Here is a 12,416-nt window from a genome sequence, read left to right on the forward strand (position 1 = left end):
ACTTAAGTAAAATGTTAATGTGGTACTTTGACTTTTACTTAAGTACATTTTTGACTGTGTATTTGTACTTTTACTTAAGTAAATTTTTTGAGTACTTTCTCCACCACTGGAAAAGACTAGGATCCGGTAGCGTTCCGAGGACCAAATGATGGAGAGGGGAGGAGAGCGGCAGGCGGAGATGTTCGGTCTTGGCAGGAAGCTATCACATAATCCAGACTTGGTTCCTGGCTTGGTTCCAACAGCTCTTCGTTTTCTGAAGGAAGACACAATGTTACTTGAAGTCTCATACAATATCCATAACATGATTTCTGGTAGACTCTGACCAACAAGTGGGACCATCGAGCGATGAGTAACCGCTCCACTGCTTCTTAAAAGGTCCAGCAGTCAATCACACGGAATCAGCTGCATCAGCCTGTCAGAACTCTCCCCCGAAGATCCTCTACAGGAAAGAGCACTCACACCAACTCGAAACCTAACATGAATGCCTTTTTAAAGTTTTTGCACAGTTTAAAATTAATCATGTCGCACACATTCTAATTTTCTACTAACGCTGACCTATTATGCTTCCTTGATCAGGTTACACTAAGTCTCTGGGTTATGCAAAACATGTTCATCACATTTTTGTGCACAAAATCAGTCAGTTCTGCCTATTTTCATCTACTATCAGAATGAGATGTTTTAGGGCCTCTGTCACTTTAAATCCAAATAAGCTGCTGGCCACGCCCCCCAACTCAATGCTTACACTCCCACATGAAAATGGCTGCAAAAGGATATGCAATTATGCAATCGTAAATCTTTGAAAAGCATTAGTAGAGTCTCCTGCACATCCAACAAGAATTCAGCAAATGGTTTCTGAATAGTAAGTGAATAATAAAACACTTGTCTCTTCCAGCAGCCATTGTACAGCACATACAGCGGTAAAACCACCTGACCTAGCATGTTGGAGCTCAGCTTGGGTTGCTAGGTGACGGGTGGAACTCTGCTGGGGTTGCTATGTAACAGAAGACTGCCCATCAAATGTTTTCCAGACACCAAAAAACATGAACTTATTGCCAAAAGAATAGCTGGATGGTTTTTTAAGCACTTGGGCTGTTTTTAGAATAATTAGAAACATAAATTGAAGTATAAAAGCTTAATAAAAATTGAATTTTGCATAATAGGTTCTTAGTCCAGAGTGGAACAACTACATCGCCTAATCATCTCAGAAAGCAGAGTGCAGACATTCAAAAAAGATGAGAATCACCATAGCAACCGGTGACTTGTCAGTTTTTGTCACTGCTCTTAAATTACTTTAAAATATTTGAACTGCACTTTGTTTTAATAAACATACTTATTAATTTTGACCCAGGGAATAAAAGCTGCGGACAAAAGTCGGACACTTTTTAGCTTTCATCGTCTTTCTTACTCAAGTCCAAGTTAGTTCTGCAGTGAAAAGCTGCCTCAGAAAGTTAAGTGGAGTAAAACCTGATATCTATTTAACAGGCTTCTCCTCTTCACTCTCCAATTGGTTCAGGCTGAACAGCCAAGTCCAACGTGGCAAACAATCTTTGACGTGAATAAAAAAAATAAATAATTTCAGACTCAGCCGAGTGCATGACAGCCTCCAAGTCCTGACAAATTACGGCGCCGGTGGCTCAGTGAATAACGGCCCGCTACATATTTACAAGTAAACAAAAGAAAAGCTTGGGGTGAAAAATACGGAGCTGAGAGGTTTCGCATTTTTCATTTGACTCCCAGAGAGGACACTCTGTCTTGAAGCAACTCTCTTCTCCGGAAACAAATAGGTGAGAAGTGAACCGTGTACACACAAAGACACGCTTAATGATGAAGTTTATGAAATCCATTATGGATGTTCTCGTTTCCTCGGAGAAAGAGAGAAAGAGAGGAAGAGAGAGAGAGAGACATCACTGAGTTGTTTTCTCTGTGGGACGAGTGTTTGGGGGGCCGAGGCCGAGTGTGATTTTAATCAAGTGTATTTTTATCTCTGAGATTTTAATATGCATGGCACAGGCAATCAGAGTCAGAGAGGGACGAAATGAGCAGGGGGAAAATGAATGAATCAAATTAGTGAGGCTGCGGGAGGATGGTGAAACTGATGCAATGGTGCATGATATGTGTGCAGGCTGGAGCTGTTAGAAACGAAATAAAAAGATTCACGCCGGGGTTATGAAGAAGAATATACAAGCTATACATCCCCCATCTCAAAGCTCTGCAAAACGCCTGAGCTGCACTTATCTATGCCAGAGGCGACGGAGGATTGTTTCAAAGAGGATGAAGTAATAAAGAAGAAGAACTGCATCTGAATTCTACATCTCAAATCAAATATTTGATCAATTTTCCCCCCCAATTTGGTGCTCTAAGAAAGTAATAAAAGAAATACATTTTAGTTAAATTTTGCTAGCTTTCATAATGAATCAGTACATATTTGTTTTTTGCAGCTCTAGGCGGGTTTTATCTTGTATCAGCAGCGGAAATAAATAACGGACCCCTGAGCTAGTCATTGTCTGGAAACTGACTGATTTTAATCAAGTCTACCAAAACAAACAGTTTTCATCCAGAATTATGCCAGAAGCTTGTTGATGATTACAAAAATATTTAGTATGAATTTTTATATTTGACTCTTTATGAGTGGGGCATTAAATCCATTGCAATTTCAAACTTGTTCATATTATTCTCATTTTATGAAGCAAGTGATCTTGAATTGGAATGACTTGTAGAGTTTGCATACAAATATATACAGTTTTGGAAGAAATTAAGCTACCACTGCACTGAAACCCATTGTTAACCTCCTGGTTATTCCACTAAATATTGATTTCTGAACTCTTCTTGTGCTAAAACATCAGTATTGTTGTTTCTAAATGAATATGATCTTGTTTTCTTTGCTCTGCAACCATTTCTCATTTTCTGCAAATAAAATTTTTGTTTGGGACGTCGGAGACATGTTGTCAGTAGTTCATAGAATAAAGAACAATGTTCATTTTATTCAAACAGTAAAATCATAGGAACCGATCATTTTAAGTGGCCTCTTAACTTTTTCCAGAGCTGTAAATTGGTTGCAGCTTCTCGATTGAAAGAAAACAAATTGCAGTTCAAGTTTTTAAGTTGTGAAGGTTAAAACTGTCAAAAAAAAAGAAGTCTGATAATGTTTTCTGTAGGCTTGAAGGCACAAACAAGGTTGTGTTAAAATTGAGGCGTTTGGTTTCCATCTGCATTGATTGGTCTGCTGATTTTATCTTTCTCCATCATAAAAGCATCAATGCCTTTTATTCCATCATAAAAATAGACGTTTGTTTAAAATGTGTTTTTTCTAACCTTCCCCTGAAGATGAAGCAGCTCGTATTGATTTTCTGATTCCTCTCATTTTTTCAGGATTATTTTATCTGCACGCTCAAATGGTGTATTAAAAAACCCCTGAGTTTTTCAGTAATCACTGTGCAGCTTTTTATTTAGCGATTTAGACTAGCTGGCATTTAAACCAGCTGGAAGTGGCCGCGCAGCACCAGAAAGCATGAGATAATAGCAGCAGTGGTTCATAAGGGAGACACTCAGCCTCTGCTGCACAACTGGACTGGAAATAAAATGAATGTGGACAACAGCCAGGAAGCAGAGAAGCCAAATTACTTGTTAGGATTTAGGCGTGGAAAGACCAACTGCACATCTGCAGTCGGAGCTGCCAGGTGAGGATAAAGCGTGGAAGCCATTAAAAAGCAAACTCCTGGGGGAAAAGAAATAATCATTTTGAATATGTGCCATTGTCAACACCAATTTTGCTGCGATTCCTCATGGGTGGTGTGTTTACAGCAGCATAAGTCTTTTATTTAACCAGGAAAGGCCCAGAGAGGTACAGCATCTCATCTGCAAAGATATCCTGGGTAAAATGACAGCACACACATAAACAACATAAAACATCAACAGCAACAAAAAATGCAAATGAAAAGCAAAAATATGCTTCTGTTTTGTTTTTTGTCTTTTTTTTTATCTCACTCAATGAGTCGAGTTTGGTCAAATGTAGCTGATTGTAGAGCTGCTGTGCTCTGCAAAAACACTAAATCTTACCAAGTATTTTTGGTCTAGTTTCTAGTCCAAACTTAAAGCAAGACAAACTAACTTACAAGTAACTTTTTAGCAATATACAGAGGCTTGCTTTAAGTAAATAATTCCTTAATATTGATGAAAAAGTTCTAGTTCCATTGGTAAATTACTCCACTGCGCAGTTACCTAGCAACCAAAGCCAAGCCCAGTCCGTCGCCTAGCAACCCAGTTCTAGTTCCATTGGCAGATTGTTCCACTTATAACATGACATTTTTCCCATGTTTTAGTGGAATATGTACTTTTTAATTAATATTAAGAAATCATTTACTTAAAACAAGCTTCTATATATTTCTGAACATTTACTTGTAAGTTATTTTGTCTTATTTCAGGTTTACTATGATATTTGCATTAGAAACTAGGCCCAAAATACTTGGTAAAATTTTGTGTTTTTACGGTGTGAATGAGTCGAAGGTCATTTTCTTGACTCAAAAGAAAGATTAATGTAAATTGTGAAAATAAATTGAGGGGTTTTTTTTATCAGCTGTTTGACATTAGACTTGATGAAGAGAGAATCATCAATCATTGATAAAAGATAAAAGGAGTTCAGGGTTAAATTAGAGAACGACAGACATCTTGCTTTATATTTGCACAAAATCATAATTTCTCTTTTCCCATCATGTCTGGATACCCAAATGCAATGATTTGCCTTTGTGTAATAATTTGTGTTTGCAGTCAGCAGCAAAATGAAGAAATTTTTCGGTGTTTTTGTCATAATATTTCGGTTGTGCTGCTGGTGGTCAGTTTGAATTAAATATTTGTACAACAAAAACAGTTGCTGTGTTTCCATTACAAATGTGCAGAAGACTTTGTCAATAGCGTCATAAAAACACAACTTCACAATAGTGACTTTCTCATCAAATACGAAACACAATTAAAATCACACGTGAAAAAGTTTTTTGACACAATAAATCATTAAAAAAACATGGCGCGTCGTCATCCTCCAACTACTTCCTGTCGTCGTCCTCGTGTTTGTGGTTTGCTCCAGTGACAAGTCATGTGACTTTTATGATGAGGAAAAAAGTGTTTCCATTGCAGTATTGCGAAATAAACCAAGATGTCAAAAGAAAACATGGAAACTCAATTACAAGTACAGCATAATTCCTACTGCAATAAGGATTTATGTCGAAAGAAGCCACAGTTATGCTGAACCTGACCTGGTATTTTATTCATCTCTATCTGTCTTCCTGTTTTTATTTTTCATTCTCCAGAGCATTACATTTTGGCGGCATGCACTTTCTTTGTGTAGATAAAGCTCCCTGTAATGAGTTTGTGCTGCAAACTTTTCTGCTGCCACCCGTAATCTGCAGACTGCGGCGTGAGTTAATGCAGTCGCCACGAGCCGGATAATGCTCCATCTGTTGAAACCCTGTCACCCCACGGCTCTGCCTCGCTCCCAGCAAACATTGTGACATTGAATCGTTGTTGATAACAAAGCCAAGATGTGCTGGTTCACTGCTTCCTACACCAGGACGTTTACTCTCTCTGTATCAGCTATCAGAAAAAAACCTTCCTAATCTGCTGCTGAAGCCTTTGGTAATATTTTTGAGCCGAACAATGCTGCAGCTGATGGTTGGCTAACATCCAGTGCATACCTGTGAAGTCTGGATGTCTTCCAGTAGTAATGAATAATTGAGTAGCATAATGCAACAAGTGGTAAAAGGCCTCGCTGATGCTTTCTGACACCACCCACCTACTGTTTTTATTTATCTCATTTAATGCCACTGATGTTTGCCTGCAGGCGTTTATGTAAAACAGATGTATGGCCTATCTTAACACGCCTCAGGTTTCACAAGAAGGTCACGTTTTTGTCCACAAAAGACGGTTTCACTGCAAAAACACATCTTAACAAGTATTTTTTCTATCCAGTTTCTAGTGAACATATCTCAGTTCACTTGAAACTAGCTTACAGGTCAATTTTCAGCGTGATATTTGCTTTTTGTTTCCTGAAAATTGATCAAAAAGTACTCGATCCGCTGGCAGATTATTTCACTCATAACATGTGAAAAATGTTTTCTTATAAGTGGAAAAAAATCTGCCAGTGTCTCTACAACATAGAATATATTAAGGAATTATTTCCTTAAACAAGCTACTATATCTTGCTTAAACGTTACTTGTTAGTTAGTTATTATTTCAAGTATTTTAAGATACTTGCACTACAAACTAGACCTAAAATATTTGGTAGGATTTTGTGTTTTTGCAGCGTTTCACATCAGTAAAGGTTTTGACTAGGTCACTCCAAAACCTCAAGTTTGCAAATGTATGACTGGATGTTTATATTAGGAATTTCTGCTAAAGAGAAGAATTTATTAGTTGTAAGTTGTTTCTAAGCTACTAATGCAAATCAGCCTCAGACCATCACACTGTTATAAAGTTTATCTTTCATTTCTAAAAGGGCAGATGTGACTGAATAATTGCTAAACGTCCATCTTTAACTCGTCTTTAGGTTTGTCACAGCAACAAATTCTGCTGTGTAAATTAATTGTCCCAGTAATTATTGCGATAAATCATAATATTGTTGTTTTGAAACAATTTTCAAGTGGTATATTCATAATAATTGCATTAATAATGCAAGTTTGCCCTTCCAAAGACAATTAAACTTTAATTTAGTAAGGTTACAGTCTTTAGTCCGGTTTCTGAAACTGGAAGAGATTTCAAATATCCCAAAATTAAGCACCACAACCAAAAGCAATAAATAAAATGGAAATTTAAAAAATACATAATTATCAATAAAATTATGCCTGTAAACAAAAAATGAAATGTGTACTCAAATTGAAAAAGTTTATAAAAAACTAAGTATGTACAGCTTTCTGTGAAAGTTCCTGATCAAAAAGTGACATATTCTCATATTTAAGCCTTGCATGTGTTATTATGTTACCTCAAATTAGTTTTTCACTGTTTTAACACATATTCAGAGGAGAAAATGACAACATTATACAAATTAAGTGGATTAAATATGGAAAACTGCACCTTCAGTTACACATAACTAGGGCTGAATCAATTATTCAAATTAATCGTAATTGACCGATTATTCAAATAATCGTCAACTAATTTAATAATTGATTAATCCTTAACTTGAGTACAAAGGCTTAATAAAAACAACATCTTCAGAGCAGTAATTAAGCCAAAACTGAACAGATATATATATTATTTTTGCAGTTTGGTTTGAGCCAAAGCTCTGCTGGTTTTCAAAGTGAGAGTTTGTTCTCTGCGTAAATCCAGTCAGAGATTCGGAACATGTTTGCATGCCCTCCGGCTTCTTTCCAACACTTTCTAATATTGTGTCAAACTGTGCTGGGCTGAGAAAAGACGGCATTCAAACCGGGGGATCATTAGCAGTCAAACTAGGACTTAACTGCTAAGCCAAAATAACGATCGCACTCAAGGACTGAGCTTGGCACACATTCCTCTTTTCTTTCTCTCTGCCGCTTTCTCCTCTCTTCACTTTTGATTCCACAAGACAGAGGGGCTGACATCTTTGAAAAATGACCTAAAAGTGAAAGCGTGAGGCAGACAACAGGAAAAAGAGGAGCAAGGGGAAGGATTTTAGCACCACAAGGGGCTTCAGTATTAGCAGGGAGGAAAAGGCTTCAAAGCTGTCAGTGATGCCCAGGGGCCCAAACGGCAGAGAGCGGTCGGGAAGCGGAGCAGGAAACGCGATGGAAGCAGGTTGGGCTCCAACGAAATGTTCCGTTTATCCACTTCCTCTCAGCGTGTTGAATGTAAAGATAAAGTCACCTGTTGATGAATGTGTTACAGCTATCATCTCTGACAGTGTGATATAAATAACTGGTAATTTCCGGGTCTTTATCAGAGCCGTACAGCAGCAATGATTGGATCTTTTCTACCTGCTGGTTCCTGTCTGCAGCCAGTCAGAACCGCCGTTCTGACTGAGCTGAGAAAATAATAAATACAACGCAAATTATACTGTTGATTGTAAATTAACTGGATTAAATATGAGCAACTATGCAGTTTCAATCAAAATTTTGCTAATAAATGGGGCTGAAACAATTAATTGAGATTAATCGATTACTGAAATAATCATTAACTGGAGAATATAGACTCAAAAAAGGCCATTTACTGAAAAAAAAACAACATATTCAGAGCAACAAGTAAGCTAGCTCTGTACAACAAATATATTATTTCCCATTTAAGACTAAAAAAACTTATTTGCCTGTAAATCTCTTCTACCCAGAATTAATCAAATCTCAGAGTTTTAGCTTCACCTGACTCAGATTCCTGTATTTTACTCAAAAAAACTTTTATTTTCTTATTTCTTATTTAAAAAAGGAATTTAATTACTATTTACTTGCATTTTAATGTATTTCTAATGTTGTATTAAAAACATTAGAAATACATTAGTGGTTAAAAGCAAAATCTGTAGAATGTGGCATTTTTTTAGAATGATAGATTAATAGATAATAGATTAAAATAATCACCATGAAAATACTTTTGTAATTTTGACAAGTTCAGTTCAAGAGTGGATTGATTGTTAAGCCACTCTTGTTTATTAGATTTATATAAACATATATATAAACATATAAATCTAATCTTTATATTAAATTATTAGCTTTAGTAGTTTATCATCAGAATGACACAAATGGAGCAAGAAATGTGTTTTTGTTGGCTCTAAATTCTTTTTTTTTTAAAGAAAATTCAATAAGCTATCTTTTTTTCAATATGTTTTGCAGCTTTTGGCAGATTTATTTTTGCTCGACTGAGAGCAGAAATGTCTCTTACATCAGAAGTAATCAGGCTTCTGTAATTGAATTTAAATATATATTTTGGACAATATGTATATTATTGACCCCGTGTGAGAAAATCACCCAGGTCCTGTTAAAACACAAAAAATTAAAAGTAATATTTACACCTCTGATGATTTGACCTAAACATTTAAGACCCAGGTATGTTTAAACGATTTATTTTTAAATATTAGATTAAAAATGCTCCTATTATTTTTAACTAAATCACTACCACATTAAAGTGGAGCCTGAAAATAATAATACTAAGCTTGTTTGGATTTGTTAAGCCATAATTGATAAGCTTATAATAAAATATTAGGTTTCAGTGTGATGTTTTCGGAAGCTGAGTCTTTCCCAGCTTACCTGACTCACCTGAGTTCAGTTTTATTCCTGATGCTGTGGACTGAATAGCTACTCTGCTGGAGGCGTGCATCGTTTCATTATCCTGTAAATTACAGGCTGAGATCATTTCCCAGTAATACTTTAACCTTTCATTGACCTGAATGGAGACATAATACTTACAGAGCTGTCATAAATCTAAATGCTACAAAAATGAGCATAGAGACGATTTAATAAGACATTTAATTACATTAAGGTTGAGATCCAATCAACCAACTTTATTACATATAAAAAAGATTACAGATGCGTCAATAAGACATATTTACACTTGAACCAAGATGAATAAAGAATATTAATCCATAAAATGAGGAATTAAAAGTATAATTAAATCATTGAAAAGACTCACAAAAGGTAAAAATGTTTTTTTTTCTTCTCTATAAACTGTTTTTAAAAAGTTTTTAATATTGCAAATATCCTAACTGATTAAAACTCCAGCCAGTGGCACAACTACACATTATTCAGGTGGATGCGAAAACATAGATCGGCGCCCCCCCTCCCCCCGACCGAGTGAAGGAACGTACGGGAAAACATCATCGGCGCGCCGCCCCCTCTGGTGCTGCGCCCCTATGCGTTGCATACCCTGCATACCCACTTTTTGCGCAACTGACTCCAGCATTCATTCTGGAGTTTAATCAGATTTTTAAAAACACAAAGTAAAAGGTTTAAATAACTTTATCTGATTCAGGCTGGACTTCTGCTCCTGCAGTTACCAAATTATTATCTCAGCATAAAGAAGGTGGGTTGCCGGAAAATATGTTTTCAGGTGTCAATTTTGATAAAAATGTAAAATTTAAATGTTCAATTATTATTTTTTTTTTTTTTATCTCAAACTCAGATCTCAAATTGATGATCGATTCTGTCAGACTTGGCAGATTAAGACGTTTTGATAGGTTTTCTTATTTTTCTTACTGAATCCACCCAGCTTGGCTTTCAGAGAAGGAGGAATCAGGAGGGACTGATCAACCAATCAGAGGGAGAGTTGGGGTAACACAATATCTAGGTTGGGTGTTTCAACATTTTACCCGGAGAAAAGAGACTCTTGAGTTGTTTCTGTGCTTCACACACGTATTTTTTCAGTAAATACCTATATTTATTTTCAGTGTTTCAGGCATCAGACTGTTGTTTGGGAGGTCGACCAGGTCAGCGCCGTAAATCCACGTGTTGTGCTTCATTTCTACTGGGTGATGCAGTGCTGCTGTCTCTTTGTCATGAGCGACAGGCTGCAGGCGGTTTGAGTGAGGGATGAGATGCGGTGTCTAAACGACTGAACCTCGAGGCGGGCGGCGCGGACTGGAAAATGGAATAACACACACACACACAAACACACATGAAAGCATGGGTATTATTGTGGGGACTTTCCATTGACTTCCATTCATTTCTACAGCCTTATCCTTATCCTAACCCTAACCAAAACTCAATTCACACCTTAGTACTAAATCTAACCCCTGACCCAAAAACAGCGTTTCCCTTTGTGGGGACCAGGCTTCAGTCCCAGTGAGTAGTGAGTCCCCATAATGTATGTGTCAGGCAAATGGTCTCCATAAAGTATTAAAAACAAACGCACATACACACATGCACACACACACACACACACACATAACCTACTGATCCCACACAGTCCAGCCCATCACCCACCCACTAAATTTGTATCTCTTGCTCTCTGCTCGTCTCATTTTCCGTCGCGCTGCCGGTGGCTGTGTGCAAATTCACTCACTGTGCAAATGGAAAGCAGATCTGCGCCGTACAGTTTCATTTGGTCTCGTATTCCTGCTGCAGGAGAGTCTCTTCATGCTGCTCTCCAGCACGTTTCAGATTAGATTAGAGATTATTCATGCAAACTGATGTACAAACAATTCATTCCAGACTCACTCTCACTGCTGCATCTCACTATCAAGGCTTGTGTCGTCCGCTTTGGGTCAGATGCTGTGCAGAAACGTTCACTAGAAGCCGAGTTTGAATGTTCAGAACATCATATTTATAATTAAATCAGGTTTAGCAACAAAAATCTCAATCTATGCGCCTTCTTTCCAGAAGAAATTGACGGAATTGAGAGATGATTTTTTTTCTTGATTTTTTTTTAATGGTATTTCTGAATAAATCATAAATGAGAAATGTCTTTACATTTCAGAAAAACCAATTTTCAGGACTGATTGCTTCTTGTTTTTCTCTCCTTACAGATGCGAAGCACTCGAGGTGTTTCGGTTTGGCCTGTGGGATTTGTGGGTGGCCGAACATATGAGCGCCCCCTAGTGTCCGGGGGCAAAGTGGTTGGTTGGTACACTGGCTGGAGGCCGGACAGACCCTTTGCTACTGACATGGCAGGTAAGAAGCAAAATGGAGAGATAACGAGTCTGACGTTTTCTGCCTCATTGGAAGAAAAATGTCTTGTGTTTCAGGTAACAAGATGCTAAGAAGTGATTATATATTCAATATCCAACCTCAAATATTCAAAATAATTCAACACAGTTGTTGCTAAAGGCAAAATAACTCACAGGGTGCATTCACACCTGCCCTGTTTGGTTCGCTTTAAATCAAACGCTGGTTCGTTTGGCGACGTGTGAATTCGCCATCGAAGTCTGATGTGAAACAAAAAAGCAAACTCTTGCCGCCTAAGAACCTCGGTCTTGGTTCGGTTGAAGTGAAACTCTGGTGCGGTTTGACCAAACAATCCCGGTGGTTTTGTTGTGTTACCAACTGCAGTGAAGTTAGTTTCGAGTTGGATATTGGATTTTCCAATATCCGCCGAGTAAGCGGCATTTAGCTCAAGGTGGATCCGATTTATGAACGCCAATTTTGMCCAGCCGTTCTCTAGCTCCCTCCTCAGCGCTCGGAGGTTCACTTCACTGCAGTCAGAAACACAACAAAACCACCGTAATAAAGTTTGTTTTGGTCTGTGGTCTGCAAAGATGGCACCGAGCGACTGCACCTAAACGCCCCACAACGTCTGACGCAGTGACGTTGGTTCCAAAGCTCTATTGGCCAATAATAGACATAGAAGGCAGCTCTCCTCATTAACATAACGATGTGTAACACTCGCTATGTGTTTACAGTTAATCAACTCATAATAAGACCAGAGCTAGGTTCGGCTACTGGAGTAGTGAGAAGTGTATTTTGAATTAATGACCACAGACCAAAGAAAATTAAGGTAAAACAGCCGGCTTATTATTTGTTGAAAGAACAATAAAA

The 12,416-nt window shown here is 37.6% G+C and overlaps 1 protein-coding gene across 1 annotated transcript in view; it reads left to right on the forward strand.

The window, feature by feature from the left end:
• Nucleotides 1–12,416, forward strand: part of b3gat2 (beta-1,3-glucuronyltransferase 2 (glucuronosyltransferase S)) — a 47,529-nt gene that overhangs the window by 12,669 nt on the left and 22,444 nt on the right. Inside the window, exon 2 of the mRNA XM_008430359.2 lies at nucleotides 11,408–11,552. Coding sequence (XP_008428581.1) covers nucleotides 11,408–11,552 — 145 coding nt within the window. The remainder of the gene's footprint in view (nucleotides 1–11,407; nucleotides 11,553–12,416) is intronic.

The sequence above is a fragment of the Poecilia reticulata genome, linkage group LG15, assembly GCF_000633615.1.
Source record: "Poecilia reticulata strain Guanapo linkage group LG15, Guppy_female_1.0+MT, whole genome shotgun sequence".
NCBI lineage: Eukaryota > Metazoa > Chordata > Actinopteri > Cyprinodontiformes > Poeciliidae > Poecilia > Poecilia reticulata.